This window comes from Macrotis lagotis, chromosome 2 (assembly GCF_037893015.1).
Source record: "Macrotis lagotis isolate mMagLag1 chromosome 2, bilby.v1.9.chrom.fasta, whole genome shotgun sequence".
Lineage (NCBI taxonomy): Eukaryota > Metazoa > Chordata > Mammalia > Peramelemorphia > Peramelidae > Macrotis > Macrotis lagotis.
In genome coordinates, this window is record NC_133659.1 from 335,557,790 (window position 1) to 335,573,984 (window position 16,195).

The following is a 16,195-nucleotide window of genomic DNA, read 5'->3' on the forward strand; positions in this document are numbered from 1 at the left end:
GAGAATAGAGTGTTTGTGTGACACTTTGAAGTCATCTTGGTCAGTACATTCCTGAATGAAATTTCCACAGTCATCACCCAGACAGTAATTGAAGACTCCCCACCAAAGACAGAAGTTCCCATCTGCACAAGTGGATCATTCCACCTTGGGCCCATTCTTCCTGCTGGGAAGCTTCTCTCTCCTTCCCCAAGGATGCACCACTCTTCTTCCCCATCCTCTTCCATGACTCCAGGTTCATTCCTCTACCATAAGACAGACATTGAAATACCTGAAGACAATTGTCCTGTTCCCCCTTAGTCTTCTCTACTTCAGGCCAAATCTCCCTCCTTCCTTCAGCTGGTCTTCCTATGAACTAGAAGGAAGGCTGGTGACAAATGCAGCTACCCTGCTTTGGATACTCCCTAGTTTATCAGTGCCCTTTCTCAATTCTCAAGCAGATATGTCCATAGAAATCTACAGGAAGGACTTAAGAGTCTGTCCTGACTGTATTCCAGTTGTTCTTTCTCTTGGAAGAAAATTATTTTGTTTCACTTATATTTATTCATCTATATATTCCCCCCCTTAGAGTATAAGCTCCTTGAGGGCAGGGACTGTTTAGTGTTTTGTTTTTGTAACCAGGGAACCTAGGACCCATAAGAGCCATAGATACTTAATGTTTGTTTAGCTGAATTGAGTTCAAGAAAGAGGATCTGAATGGACGGATCATAAGCCAAAGAGAGAGAAAGCTGGAAGGGACTGAAAAGGCCATTGAGTCAAATCCTCTCATTGTACAGTTACTAAACTTGAGATCAAGGTGTGGTGACAGGGCCAGGATCACATGGGCAGTAAGTGCAAATGGGGGTTTGGATCTTGGTTAAGTTCAAAGACAATGCTTTTTGCACCATACCCTACAAATACTAGTAGCTTATTGGGGAAGAAGGGGAAATTTCACCAAGACAGCTGCTGCCCTCACAGAACTCATAGTCTGACAGTAGCTAAGCCACAGACATGGACAAGGAGACTCAGAATACTTCCATAGAAGGTATTAGAAAAAAATAAAGTGAAACATGGCAGGGAGACTCAGTAGGGAAGGTTTCCTGTGGGAAGTAGCATTTAAGTTGGACCTTGATGGGTAGGGTAAGAGTGAAAGTAGGAAGGCAGTCCAAGATGGGGTAGGGGTGTGCCTGTAGGAACAGAGATTTGGAGGGCAGGCAGGATAAATAGGACACATGAAGAGGACAGTGAACCAATCATCTGAAAGGATTAGTGAGCTCTTCTTGGAAATGTTGAAGAGGTAGCATTTTGATCTTAGGCGTTCTACAGATGGGGAAACTTAAGACCTGGGAGAGTAAAGAAACTTGGCCAGGCTTACTCATTAGCAGCAAAAGTTCCTAATGCCAAGTCTTTGAAGTCATCTGATTGAGGAGGAGGGAGTCCTACCTTTAGGGGCTTTTCTTCATGGTAATTCTGGGGGGACTAATAACTCTGGGGTACAGGTACCATTATCACCATTTGTGGAAGAGGACAATGCCAGCTAGGGAGCTGGGGGCTTGCTCAGACTCTGAGGGAGCTAACAGCAGAATTAAGGTTCAAATCCTGCTCTTCCACTGCCCTCTATCTACTCTAATATGTGATGGGCAGGGCGTCGGGGGCCTCACTAAAAGGAGAAATCGTGTCCTAAAAGTCTCTCCTAAGAGTCAAGTTCTTCTCCATCTTCATGTTCCTGGTCATGAGTCTTTTCTAGAATTTCCACAGAAATAGAGAGCGAAGGGTGAAGACCTTTGGGGAAACACCCAAATTTACCATTCTTTTTTAAACCATTCTCATCTGTTTTGATGTGTGTATAAATCTGAGCAAAGTGGTAGTTATTTTAAGGCCCAATGTGAGTTTCTTGACACTGTCATAGATCCTCAGGTAGAGGCAGATTTTCTGTGGCCATTGGCAGCTGCCTAACAGATAAATATATTTGAGGCTTCCTGCAACAAAACAGAACAAAAGAGAAAAAACCAAAAATAAATCCCAATGGCATCCTTACCACTCTGTTCTAGAGAAGATCAAAGGGGGAAAAGCCATCCATTTAGTTATAGTCTGTCTGTGATATGCCTGGGGAATGTACACACCTAATTAGCCATAATAGTACCATCCAGAGGAGATGAGGAGATGAAGGTTTCTTTGGGTGGGGGCAGGGGGATAGTTGCTCTCTCCCACAGACCACCTCTGGGAGGCTGGGCCATCCCTGGCCTGCAGCCCAGGCCAAATGGGTGCCCACATCGGTCACTCTCCTTGTGGCAAGTCCTGGGAAATTTCAGTATCACAGCCCAGAATGGGGTTTAGTGACCTTGATTATGTCATCCCCTCCATCTACTTCCAGCTTTTTTCAATTTGCAGAAAAGTTTGAAGTGGACAAAACCCAGATGCCTTTTGCTTGTAGCTCCAGTGAGAAAAGATCAGGCCTGTAGACTCTTGTCAAAGTGATGTATGGAGTTCATTTCCCATTAACTCTCTCATGGCTTCAAGTACTTTCTTTGCCCCTTAATTCCCTCTAGATCTCTCCTTTTTAGAAACCCAAAGGGGTGATTTTATACTATTCCCAACTTTCTGAGAGTTTTTAGGAAGGTCATATTGATTCTGAACCTGTGCTTGAACAAGGAAAGAGTTTGGAAATTGGACCTCCAGGCCAGATGCCCCCTGAGCTAAAGTATCAAACACATTCCTCTGTGTGACCATTAGGTTTCCTGTCCATGAGGAAGCAGGTCAACTGCTCTTGGACCTGTGTCAGAGGTCCTCAAGCCAAGCTTGGATGGCCAGCCAGTTGTCAGGGATCCAGCCAAGAGGATTCCTGGTGGGCCAGAGGCTCCTGGAGAGCCTTTCTTAGGCTCAGATTCTGTGATTCTGAAACCACTGACTTGGTGAAGGACCTTGACTCTTCTCTTTGCTCTGCTTCCCAGAAACATGTGCTGTCAACAATGGAGGATGTGACCGCACCTGCAAGGACACGGCCACAGGAGTCCGCTGCAGCTGCCCGGTGGGCTTTACCCTGCAGCCTGATGGGAAAACATGCAAAGGTAAGCCTCAGCTTCCAACCTACTGGGAGTGAATTTCTGATGGAGAAACATGGAGGCCTTGGAAATTAGATTGAAAATATTAATAAGATATTTGGGGGCGGCTAGGTGGTGTAGTGGATAAAGCACCGGCCCTGGAGTCAGGAGGACCTGGGTTCAAATCTGGTCTCAGACACTTAATAATTACCTAGCTGTGTGGCCTTGGGCAAGCCACTTAACCCCGTTTGCCTTGCAAAAAAAAAAAACCTAAAAAAAATAAGGTATTTGCATCATTATAGTGAAAGAAGGAAGCAGAATGGTCAGTTAACCAATAAACATTTCTTTAGCACTTAACTAGATACAAGACACTGGACTAAACTCCAAAGTGAAGCACAAAAGCAATCTCTGACCTCATGGAGATTACACTTTAATGAGAAAAACAACACTTAGAAGGGGGCCTGAAGGACTGGGGAAGGTGGGGAGAGGGAAGGGGAGAGAAGGAGAAGGTATCTACCTGGTGCATGGTGGAGAAAGCCTTAGATGTGGAAATGGGTCGGCATTAGCAGTGCAAACTAAAGAAGAATGGAGGTCTTTTTTGGAGGTTCTGGAAGAAATCAGCCAATCTGAGAATGATGTATTGGGGGCAAAGGGCATTTCCAATGTGAGAAGTGGTTCAGGGGTGGAGTGACCTTCCAGAGTTAAGAGGTTTTTATGGCCTAATACTGTGTCATAGAACTGTGAGAGAAAGTCCCAGGGAAGAGTCAGTAGCACATAGGCAACCTAGAGAGGCCCAAAGAGATCTCTGGTCTATGACTATTTTAGTTGATAAAGTAAGAAAGGAAGATGATCCATGAATCAGTCTGAGTGGAGAAATTAAGGAATAGGATGGTCTGTGTATCAATGAAGCTGAAAAACTAGGAGGATTTCTTGTCATTCCAAATGGATAAATAAGGGAATCAGGTAGTTTTTTTTCATTGCTGTGGAAATGGCCTATGTATTATTTAGATGGTGAAAAAAAGAAATAGGAGAGTCTCTGTTTTTGTTCAGTTGAAGCAATGTGAGGGTGGAATCAATCTACCAATTAGTAGTTATTAGGTATTGATCATGAGTCATGATGGGATACAAATAAAGACAAAAGCCTGGACCTTACTCTCCAAGAGTTCTCATTCCAAAGGAAGAGACTGTGTGCACACAACTCCATGGGTGCTGTCAACGGCATAAATATGAGGTGATCTCAGAGGGAAGGTGACAGAATAATGACAGAAAGACTGGGAGCTGGGGTGACTGGGAGGATGATGATGCTCTTCACAGCACAGTAAGATTGGGAAGAGGAGAGGATTTGGATAGAAGGAGAATGAGATTTGGGACCTGTTGAGTTCAGGATGTCTATGGGATATTATCCAATAGATTGTTAATGATACAAGACTGCAGGACAGGAGAAAGGTTAGGGCTAGACAGATACAGCTAAGATCCATCTGCATAGAGATGATATGGAATCCCTTGAACTGGAAACCAGAGACTCAAGAGAGCACAATGCTCTTTCTACAACACTATGAAACTTATTCAAGGTCATATAGAGAGTGAAAGAAATGGAAATTTGAAGAAAATCAATTTATTACCAAGTGTAAAAAGTCTCTTATGAGCCTTGCATTCAGGCTCATAATCACTAAAGCACTGGAAAGTCTAGTCTTCTGAATTCAAATCCAGAGCTATTTCCAAATCTCAAAGGAAAAACCCTCTCATTCTGAAGCATTACTCAAAGAAAGCAAGTAGGTGATACAGTGGATAGAGCACTAAACCTGGAATCAGGAAGACCTGAGATCAAATCCAGCCTCAGACACTGACTAGCTGTGTGACCCTGGGAAAGCCACTTCATCCTTTTTACCTCAATTTCCTAACCTATAAAATAAACTGGAGAAGGAAATGGCAAACCACTGCAATATCTCTGCAAAGAAAACTTCAAATAGGAGCCTAGAGAATTGGACATAACAACTCTAAGAGAATGAAATCAGTGTTACAGATCTAGGAGCTAGTGAAGTAAGGCTGGGGAGTGTTTCCTTGAAGGGGAGAGATGACAAGTGTTTTGAAATGCTAAGGATAAAAAACTGAGGGCAAAGGATGGAAGCCAAACTGCTGAGGATTTGTTTTACTCAAATCATTTGAGGGAAACTTTAGCATATCCCCAGGATTTGTCCTAAGCATTTCACCTTTATTGTTAAATGGGAATCTTGCCGTACAACTCTTTAATCCTGGAGTTTTTCTGTTCTTTGGGGAGTTTTTGATGTCTAAGGAGTGTTGTTTTCTGCTTAATTGGCCCTCTTGAGAATGATGAAAAGGTTGGAAATTCAGTTTTCCTTAACTAATCTCAAATGTTTGATTCAGCCCCTGGTTTGGATCAGTGCCATCTAAGGAGAAGAGAAGACTCACTGTAGTACTCTGGGAAGAGCACTGGGGAGAGTCAGATAACGTGGGTTCCTGCTGAAACCTAGAACCTCACTAGATAATCTTGAGAAAGTCCTTCCCCTTCCTGGGTTTCAGTTTCTGTCTTTGTAAAACCAGGGGGTGGATTGAACTTCTCCAAGGCTGCTTCCCCCTTTAGCATTCTTTATTCCACATTCCAAAGATTTCCCCCAGCTCTGACATTCTTTGTCTTAAGCTTCCTTCTAGCTACTATGATGTGCTTTAAATCCTAACATTTCTTTAAATTCTAGGATCAATTCCAATTCTCACATTTTAATTTCTAAGGTTTTCCTGTTTTGACTTTCTATATTATAAGGTTGCTCATCAGCTTCCCACAAGGCTTAGCTCACACATTTTATCTTGAGGAAAGGACACTTATCCTGATACTCCTCATTTCTGAATTTCTTCCTTCTCCTCAAATTGGCACATGGATGTAGATATGCACATACATCCTCAAATTAGCATGAGGATGTATGGATATGCACATACACATATGAACACTCCTTTGATTCTTAGCCCCAAAAGAAGGCAAGGTCCTGGTGGGCAGGCCTTTGCATCTTCCTCACTCAGCCCAGTGCTTTGCCCAAGAGAGGCACTTAAACTCTTAGACTGTTTTGTCAATCCTACCTTCCTGACATCCATTCCTTCTAGACCAAGCATTCATCACCCACATTCAGATCACTTCAATAGCCTCTGAATCTCCTTCAATCTGGATTATGTAGACTAGCCAAAATGATGTTCCCCTGAGCATAGTCTAACTTGGTAATTCCCTGCTCAAGAAGTCTCAGTCTCTATTGTGTCTAGGGTCACATACAAATTCCTCTGCTGGAGGAAGGCAGTGATCACCTGTCTAACCAACAGTTCCCATATTTCCCCTTTTATGCAGTTCACAATCCAGACAATCCCTCACATATGACATTCCATCTCTGAGCATTTGCACAGATTCTTCCCCATGACTAGAAAACACTCTCCTCTCCTTTGAATCTTAGAATCTCTATGATCCTTCAAAGCTCAGTTATAGTTACCTCCTTCATGCAGCCATTCCTGACTCTCCCCCAGTTCCTCTGTATCCTCTATCTTTGTGTATAGAGACTGTCCTAAAAGTCTTAATAAGCTTAAAAATGCACTGAACCTTTTGGAAAATTCTATATTTTGTATCCATGTCTATGTTTATTTGTTGTGGAAACTAAAGAACGTAAGTTACTTAAGGGAGAACCATTACATTTGTGATGCTGATTATAGAAGGTGTTTGAATGAAGAGGGTATTGCCATAACTTCAGTGAAACATATTCAGGACTTGAACTGAGAGGTGGTGGTGAGTGGCATGAAGATAAGGGTAGGGGATATAAATATACATACATATATATATATATGTATATATATACACACACATATATATATATATATATGTGTGTGTGTATATAGTGGTAGATCTGATCCCTGACATTGGATTGAATGTTGGGGTCCTGGGGTAGAGGAGGAAGGCAGGAAAGAATCAAAAACAACTCTGGATGATCCCTAGGAATACACCGATGAGCTTCACAGAAAGAGAAAGCACAAGGAGGGGAAGGTTGAGAGGGGAAGGTACTACATTTTGAATTGGACTGGTTGGACCTGTCTCCTCAGTAAGCCAGATGCCCTGTCAGAAACAGAGATTCAGGACTGAATCTTTGAGAAGAAATTTGAATTGGACATAGCTAGGTGGCACAGTGGATAGAACACTGGCCCTGGAGTCAGGAGGACATGAGTTTAAATTCACTTAATAATTACTTAGCTGTGTGACCTTAACCCCATTGTCTTGCAAAAAAAATTGGATGTATATAGATTTGGGAGTCATCTGCATAAAGGTAATGGTTGAGTCTATTGGAGTTGATGAGATCATTAAGAAAAGTATATAGAAAAAAAGAAATTGTCTTAAGACAGCTCTAAGAGGACAGATCTTGTTGCTGTGGCTCTAACATTATCTCCTGAAATTCCCTGCAAGTAGTAGGCACTTAATAAATGCTATTCATTGGATAAATGATAGATGTAGGGGTCAGCATTCAGAATAAGAAGCACAGTAAAGAAGAGACTAGTGATTTGGGCTCTGGTGGCTCTTAGGGTTCCAGATAAAAGGGAAATCATAGGATCTACATAAGAGGTCTTCCTGATCTTCATTTAATTGATAAGGGGTGTGTCTTATCTCCTAGTAAATGACATGACCAGTGTTGAAACTCAGATGTTTGAATCCCAAATCCAAGTATTTATACTGAAACTCTGGTGTTTGAACTCCAAATCCAAGTATTTTTTTCACTCCAACACATTCAGAAGTAGGATGGGGGAAGGCGGGGTATTTAATTTCTTTGGCACAGGAAACTTAGGGAGGAAAGTCTCCATGCACATTGGCACCATTTCAGTATCTTTGCCAAAAAAAACCTCAAATAGAAACATGACTGAAGTCAACAACAACTTCAACTTGGGCCTAAGAACATTACATCCCTGGATCCATTCTTGAAATCTTTTTTTTACTTTAGCATCATGTCCTAATAGTAGAACCTTTGAAAATCCAGGAGTATGACATGAATGGAGTTCTGTGCAGACATGAATTTGTACCAGACATGGTCTGATGTCACACACCTCCACTCCCTCTACTTAAAAGGTCTTTTCTTTTATTCTCACACATTAGAAAAGGTTTTAAAATAAACCACAGGCCCAGGTTTCCTCTCAAGGTCTAAGAGCAGTTCACTGCCTTTTATTCCTCCTCTTCCATAATCACCCTTTCTTAGCATCTTCAATAGACACCAGGTTTCTGCTCTGTTCCACATTGGTTCCACCTCCTCCCATGGTTTCTATCCACTCCTCCCAATGAATCTAGTTATTCCCTGGCTTCATCCTCCCATTCATCCTCCACTAAGCATGCTCCCAGCATGCTCAAGGCCTTTCTCTAGTTTCTAAAACCAATGCAGCACATTTCCCAGCTATTTGTGGCAAATTCAAGATTGCCCTATTGAAAGTTTTCTTAGCACAGTAGTAACTAAAATATGCAAGGGCACAGATAAAAGGAAACAATACCCAAGTCAACTAGCACTGTGATCCTATTATGATCTGTGCTGGAAATACAAAGATGAAACAGCAACAACAACACAGTCAAATACACACTCATTCATCCAGAGAGGAAAAAAGATTAAACTAAATATCCACATTTTTCCAAATGAGCATAACTTTTGTTGAATCTTTCCATTTTTAACTTTTGTCTCTTCTGTTATTCTTACTGAATGAAATTGTCAGCCAAGGAGCTCAGTTGGTAGTAGGTATCCATCACTCACAGAGCCTGGCAAATACCAAACCTCTAACAAAGTCATGTTGACAACTGAAGCTATCCCCATGTGGATGCCTCTGCACAGCTCTCTAGAACTGCAGTTGGCCCAACATGGGCCAAGGACAACATCTATTCTTGGCTGATGCAACCCGACACCTGTCCTTCACTCTAAAATCCATAATATTTTACAAACAGACCCCAGACTCTGAAGTTCAGCTCATCTCCCCAAGCCCCATCAAAGAGAGGCAATGTGGTCCAGCAAAAAGAATCAGGACCTAGAATCAACTGGAGTTTGAAGTTCACCTCTGGATTTCAATTAACTTCATCTGTAAAATGACGATCGTAATTCTAGCAGTCTTAAACTCAAGGGGCTATTGAGAAGCTCAAATAAAGTCAGGTAAAGTGCTTTGCAAATCTTTAAATGTTTCTTAAATGCCCACCATCATTACTTCAGGCAGGTCACTGACAGTGGTAGAAGGGTAGTTTTCTGTTCCATGTAGATAGGTCATGGCCCTTTTCAAAATTACCTTTGTTAGTTATCAGTGAGGAAATCCCAATTCCTCTCCACCCCAGACTTACAGAGCAAATAGGACCTACATATTGGGAGTTTCTTCAGAGCAAGAGACAGTGGAAGGAGCAAGGCATTGTGATTTTTTTTTATCCTAATGACTGAATCCCCTTCAAAGGAACAACTGTCTGAGACCTTTAGGGGACTTTGCTTTGGAAACTGTCTTCAGACACTGATTTATTTTATTCTGTTCCCTTCTAGGAACATTTATTAAACACCAAGAACATTTATTAAACATGTGCTCATGGCTGGGAGAGCAACAAAGATGAAAAAGTCTCATCTCTAGGAGATCACAGTTTAATGGAGGATAGGGCATATGCATAGATTAAGTATCATGAAAGTTTCTATCTAGACAGAAAATCTGTGGAGAAGGGGATACCTGATCAGAATCCTGAAAGAGAAAAGAGATTGCCACAGATAAAGATGAAGTGGAAGTAGAAACCAGATATGGGATGGTCTTTGTGAATAACAGAAGCTGGAGACGATAGAACAAAATTAAGGAACTAATAATGATCCTATTTCACTAGTTCATGATATTCAGAAAAAAGCACTCTGAAAGGAGACTGGACAAGTCAGCAAGATCCAAAATATGGAGGTCCTTGAATAACAAGTTTGGGGAATCTCAACTCTGAGAACAAATCTTCATCCTTGAGGAGTAGATTTGATTTTGGGACATAGTCAAAAGTCATTTGAACCCAAGTTTAGGGAATAAGTGGATGAACACATGGGAATATTTGTTTAAAAAATCAGTCATATTGCTGTGTCATACCTAATAACAAGAATTCTCATTCCCCAAAATTTAATGTTTACAAAGCATTTCTTTCCTAACAGCCCTCCCTGTGAGGTTGGCATTATTATGTCAATTGTCCAGATGAGAAAATAGGCTCAGAAAGGTCACTCACTGGTTAAGAGGTGGCTGAGCCAGGAAGAGAACGCAACTTTCTTCTCCACATCTGCACCTTCTAGTCAGAAGACAGAGCCAGAAGATTGCTCTGCTGGCTACCCGTTTGCCTTCTTTCACCCTTTCTCCCCTCACGGTCCCCATCTCTGTGTCTCCTGTATTTTATTAACTGCCCTGCTCTGCAAGAGTGCTTCTTAACCTGCCTCCAGACTAAGCCCAAACCCTGCTCCATTGGAGTTGCAAACATGCTTCAGTGGGGCTGTCTCATTGCCATGGCTACCCAGTCAGCCACATCTGGGATTCTCCAATAAGAAGCACTGATGGCTCTGAAGAGTTTCCCAGGCTGATGGGGAATGATGGGAAGATTTTAGTATCCTGGGAATTTTCAGAAACACTGGGAAAGCTCAGGTGAAGCAAAAAGATTCACTGGACTTTTGACTCACTTCCAACTGAGCCAATCCAAGTGCTCATATATCTATGGGAATCAGGTTATCAACCTCAGATCAGAAAGCCAGAGCATGAATCTCCTGCCTTTGTAACTGAACTTGGCGAGGTATCTTTATGACTAATTATCAATGACCTTACCAGGTTAGATATTCATGGCATGCTCATAAAACAGAAAAACCTTGGAGGAGAAGTTGAGGAAAAGGAGAAAGAGTCTGGTTATCACCTGAAGTCAAGATCCTGGATTAGAAGTAGGAGATAATCACCGATAAATGCACTAGCAAGATCAAGAAAGGCTTCCTGCTGAAAATAGAATTTTTCATTGAGACTTGAAGGAAAACAAGGAACCAGAGGTGAAATTGAGGAAGAAAAGAATTTATAGCTACTACAGTCAACTTCCCTATTTTTTCTTATTAGCTACAAACAAAAATAAACAAACCCTAAACATCCTGGATGCATACTCCCTGTGTGACCCTGAGCAAATCACATCATCTCCATTTGCCTCAGTTCCCTCCTCTGTTAAAAAGGGAGCAGGGTGGGGGGGGCAGCTAGGTGGCACAGTGAATAGAGCACTGGCCCTGGACTCAGGAGGACCTGAGTTCAAATCCAGCCTCAGACACTTCCTAATTACCTAGCTGTTTGATCTTGGGCAAGTTACTTAGCCCCATTGCCTAAATAAAAAAAGGGGGGAGTGAGTCCCATGAATGCTGATGACACTATGAGCCATCCTCTTGCATGGCCAACTTTGTAGTGAATTCACCATGTGTCAGTGTCCTCCCCAATTGCCTTCTTATTGGAGTACTATTACTACTATCTCTTCTATCTCTGATGGCACCATCATTAGCATGGTCCTTTTGCTTATCCTCAGTGTGACAACTACAAATAGGATGCCAGAATGCACAATAAAATTGTACTTTTTGTCATTTGGGCAGAAGATGACCCTGATGTCCCAACGTCTTTTTCCTCATCTCTGCAAATCTGTTCATGGTCCTTCCACTTAACTACAATGTCCTAAAAAGGATCAAACATGACAGGTACCAAGAGATGTTAATGTGGGTTGTTTACAAGATGTGGGATCTTTGAGCCTCTTCCTTATGCCCCACTATTATCACCCCAAAGTTGAATGGTGCCATTTGCTTATGATGCCTTCTCAGGGCTAGGTATTTTTTATCTGTTTCATGGGTCTCAATGATCAAGGAGTATACTACTTAGTGACCATTCATCTGGTGGGAAGCCCTACTAGATTTAGCTCGAATGATCTTCAACAGTTTGTCACTCAAGACCTCTTTAGCCTGACAAGGGAGTACCAGAGCTTTTCAAATACCAAGGTCAGTCACAACCAGGACAAGATGAAGGATCACAAGAAGGTTTTGTGAGACTGAGAGAAGAGGGAGAGAGACTGGGAGGGGTGGGGAGGGATGGGGAGGAGTCAGAGAGAGGGAGGGAGAGGGAGAAGAGAAGGACAGAGAGAAGGACAAGAGAGACAGAGAGAGAGAAAGAGAACTAGAGTGAGAGATGGAAGTTGTAAGAATAAATTGAGTTTTCCAAATAAACATAGAGAAAAATATATTACATTAAGAATATTCACAATTTATATCTAAGTGGGGCGGTTAGGTGGCGTAGTGGATAAAGCACCGGCCTTGGAGTCAGGGGTACCTGGGTTCAAATCCGGTCTCAGACACTTAATAATTATCTAGCTATGTGGCCTTGGGCAAGCCACTTAACCCCATTTGCCTTTCAAAAACCTAAAAAACAAAAAACAAAAAAATTATATCTAAGAATGTCCATAGAAATTAGCCCAAATTCTCGAGTTTAAGGTTTATTTATTTTTGTTTGTAGCTAAACAAAAATAGGGAAGTTCACTATAGTAGCTATGAATTCTTTTCTTCCTCAACTTCACCTCTGGTTCCCTGTTTTCCTTCAAGTCTCAATGAAAAATTCCATTTTCAGCAGGAAGCCTTTCTCAATCTTGCTAGGGCATTTATCGGTGATTATTTCCTACTTCTAATATTTTTTGTCACCTAATAATTTTTGCATGTTGTCTTCTTCATTAGATTATGGCTTCTAGGGGCAGCTAGGTGGTGTAGTGGATAAAGCACCGGCCCTGGAGTCAGGAGTACCTGGGTTCAAATCTGGTCTCAGACACTTAATAATTACCTAGCTGTGTGGCCTTGGGCAAGCCACTTAACCCCATTTGCCTTGCAAAAAAAAAAAACCTAAAAAAAAAAAAAAGATTATGGCTTCCAGAGGGCAGGGACTGTATTTGGCCTCCTTCGTATCCCCAGCCTTAGCACAAAATAAGCACTTTAAATGTTTGCTGATTTGGTAACCAGTAAAGATGAACTGGAGAAGGAAGAATCCTAGAATCCCAGAGAAAGAACAAACACACTATGACGTGCATTGGGCTAGATCCTCCTTGAGAAAGATTCAAAGGAAGAAGACAAATTTATATTCTCAGAATTGGGAGGAACCTCAGAGGTCATCAAATCTCCCCCCCCCCATCTGAACAAGAATCTCCCCTTCATTATACCCCATCCCTTAAGTAGTCAACCCTATCAAATTGTTGCAGCATACTGAAGCTGCAGATCACTAAAATCTCTTTCAAATAAACTCATTGGCTAATCACATTTCTCCCAGCCTTTCTATTGACTTTATTTGCTGGAATCTGTTTCTTCACTTCTTCACTTCTCTCATTGGTAAATTGAAGGGCTGCACTAAATGAAGGCTCAAAGATCTCTCCCAGCTCTTAATCCTGATACAGAATCCTTCCCTGCTCTCATTCTGAGAATTTTACATCATTCCTGTTCAGTTTAATTTTTTTTAGACTTGTCCCATAGTTCTGGTCTAGCAAGAACTTTTGGGACCCCAGTTCTGCTGGTTAGTTTAGCAGGTATCCCTTCCAACTGGACTGCTATTACCAGAGTGGTTACACAAATTGAAGGGGCTGCACAACTGAGATTTTGGAAAAGGCTGGAACCTAGTCAGAAGGAAGATGGACAAGGAGGGAACTGATATGCTCTCTCAGCTAAATTGGCTGTCAAGTCATGTGTGAGTATTCCAGGTTGGTCCAAAGTAGTTTCAGTCCTACCAACTGAGATTAGTTTTAGTCAGATTAGTTCTGGGGGGGCATTTCGAAGAAATTAGGCAGGATAATCACATTGGTCATTCCATTATTTCACCCAGTTTCCAGATGAGTTTGGCAGGTAAGAATGGAGTGAATGAGTCTTCCAATCTCTGGTTTCTAAGGTCTCTTAGATAGCCAAAGTGTAGGGCTTTGTTGGCATTCTTGGAGCAGACTTAGAGGCAGGTTGTTACAGTGTCCTTCACTGCCTTATCTTTCTTCTTTTATCTTTGCAATTTCCTAATTAAGTCTGAGCCACAGATGCTAATCTGCCACACCTGGATTTACAGGGAACAAATTTCCCAAAATTAGGCCACCCATCAATAACACCTGAGAACCTACCAGTCCCCTTGGAAAACCAATCTGGTTTTTCATTATTATTCTATGATTATTTCAAAGGATCAACACTCTAACTGGTATGAGCAAGGCCTCATGAATGCAGATCAAAATCTATCTGTCTGTTCCTGGCCTGTGTGACTTGCCTAATGTGTCTTTCCATAAATTCCCTCTAAAAGGTCTACCCAATGCACTGGAGACCTTCTTGTTTTAAATATGGCATTGGTACTAGGAAACACTTGGTCTGCCCATATGTTGCTATACTTCACTTCTACAGCAAGAACCAGTCCCCCTCCTTTTTGACAATGAGACAGCCTAGGGGAACTTGGAGTCATGAAAATCTGGATTCATGACTACTTCTACTACTTGCTACCATATATAAATAATTATGTGCATGTCAGTTATTATTAATACAGATTTTTATGCCATTTCTGAAGTACAGATCATTAAGATTTCAAAGGATAATCATAACAAAACTTAAAATGGCTTAAAGGTAATGGCAGCAGTAGCAGAAACCATCATGATGATAAGAGTAATAAGAAGCAGTGTGGATACAAAGGAATAGAGAATTTCCCTATGACTCAGGAAGGCTGAGGTAGATAAGTAGATATGTTAATGTCTAGATATCTCAGTTCTTTTCTTTGTAGCCAAAAAAAAAAAAAACCCAAACAAAAACCCAACAAAATGAATTAAAGGGCTACTTACCTACTAGGGAATGGCTAAACCAACATGAATAGGATAAAAGTAGAATATTGTTGTACAATAAGATATGATAAAAATAGGTAGATTGAAAGGAAACTGGTAAGTTCTATGAACTGATGCAGAGGAATGGAGGCAGAAATAGGAAAACAACCTGAAGAAATACAGAAATATTATAGAGAAAAAATAACTTTGAAAGACCTAAGACCTCTGATCTGTTAGGAAAAACCACAAATCCAGAAGACTGAAAATGAAACATGTAACTCACTTTGTCAGAGAAGTGGACTCAAAACAAAATAAGACCCCCCATTTTTGGACATGGTCAATGGGGAAATTTGTTTTATTGAACAATGAATATTTGTCATGAAGTTTTCTTCTGATTCCTAGATTTTAAAAGAGATACAAAAGTCAGAAGAAAAAATGTGGAATGACCCAAGAGAGATTTCTAGTAAGCTTCTTAGAATTGGGGTGGGGGGAAGGAGGGAGGGAGGGAGGGAGGGAGAGAGAGGGAGAGAGAGAGAGAGAGAGAGAGAGAGAGAGAGAGAGAGAGAGAGAGAGAATTATTTCACTCAACCCTCTCTTTAAAAAAAATATAGTTATTGATACTTTTGGTTTTTCTTGTCACTTTCATTTCTGAAGATAGCCCCTCTCCCATAATCATCCTTTGTAACAAGGACTAAAAAGAGAAAGCAACAAAGCAGCCCATCAAACTAAGTGACTCCTTATAGAAGATTTCTAGCCCATATTCCCTACACTTCTACAAAGGAAGAGAAGGAAGAGGTACATTTTCTCAACTATTCCCCTGGTTTGATCTTGGTCACTATAATGAACACCACATCTCTCTTTTGATTTTTAGTTCTTTCCACTAATGTTGTAATTATTGCTTCTACTCTATTCCTGATTCTTCTTCCTGCCCTAGGCAAGTATTCCTGTCTTCCCATGCTTCTCTGGATCCTTTAGATTCATTTTTTCTAATGCCAAAGCAATATTCCAATACATTCATGTATCACAATTTATGCAGCCATTCCAAATCAATGAACATTTGCTTTCTTTCAAGTTGTTTTCTACAACCAAAAGCACTAGGATTTTAGTGAATATATGGGATTTTTATTCTGACTTTGAACTCTTTGGGATATATGCCTAGCAGTAGAATCTCTGCATCAAAGGACATAAACATTTAAAACAATTTCTAGCATTATTCTATATTGCTTTCCAGAAGGTTATATACCAAATCAAAGATCCACCAACAGTATATTAGCATTCCTACATGTCTGTACACCCTGCATCATTAATTATTTCCATTTTTTGGCATGTTTGCCAATTTGGCTAGTAGATTATTTCATATAAC

General features: G+C 41.1%; 1 protein-coding gene across 8 annotated transcripts in view; it reads left to right on the forward strand.

Annotated features, from left to right (window-relative positions):
• Positions 1 to 16,195, forward strand: part of SCUBE1 (signal peptide, CUB domain and EGF like domain containing 1) — a 228,219-nt gene that overhangs the window by 167,996 nt on the left and 44,028 nt on the right. For all 8 annotated transcript variants that reach the window (XM_074227126.1, XM_074227127.1, XM_074227129.1 and 5 more), the window contains one exon: positions 2,928 to 3,044. In XM_074227126.1, the coding sequence (XP_074083227.1) occupies positions 2,928 to 3,044 (117 nt within the window). The remainder of the gene's footprint in view (positions 1 to 2,927; positions 3,045 to 16,195) is intronic.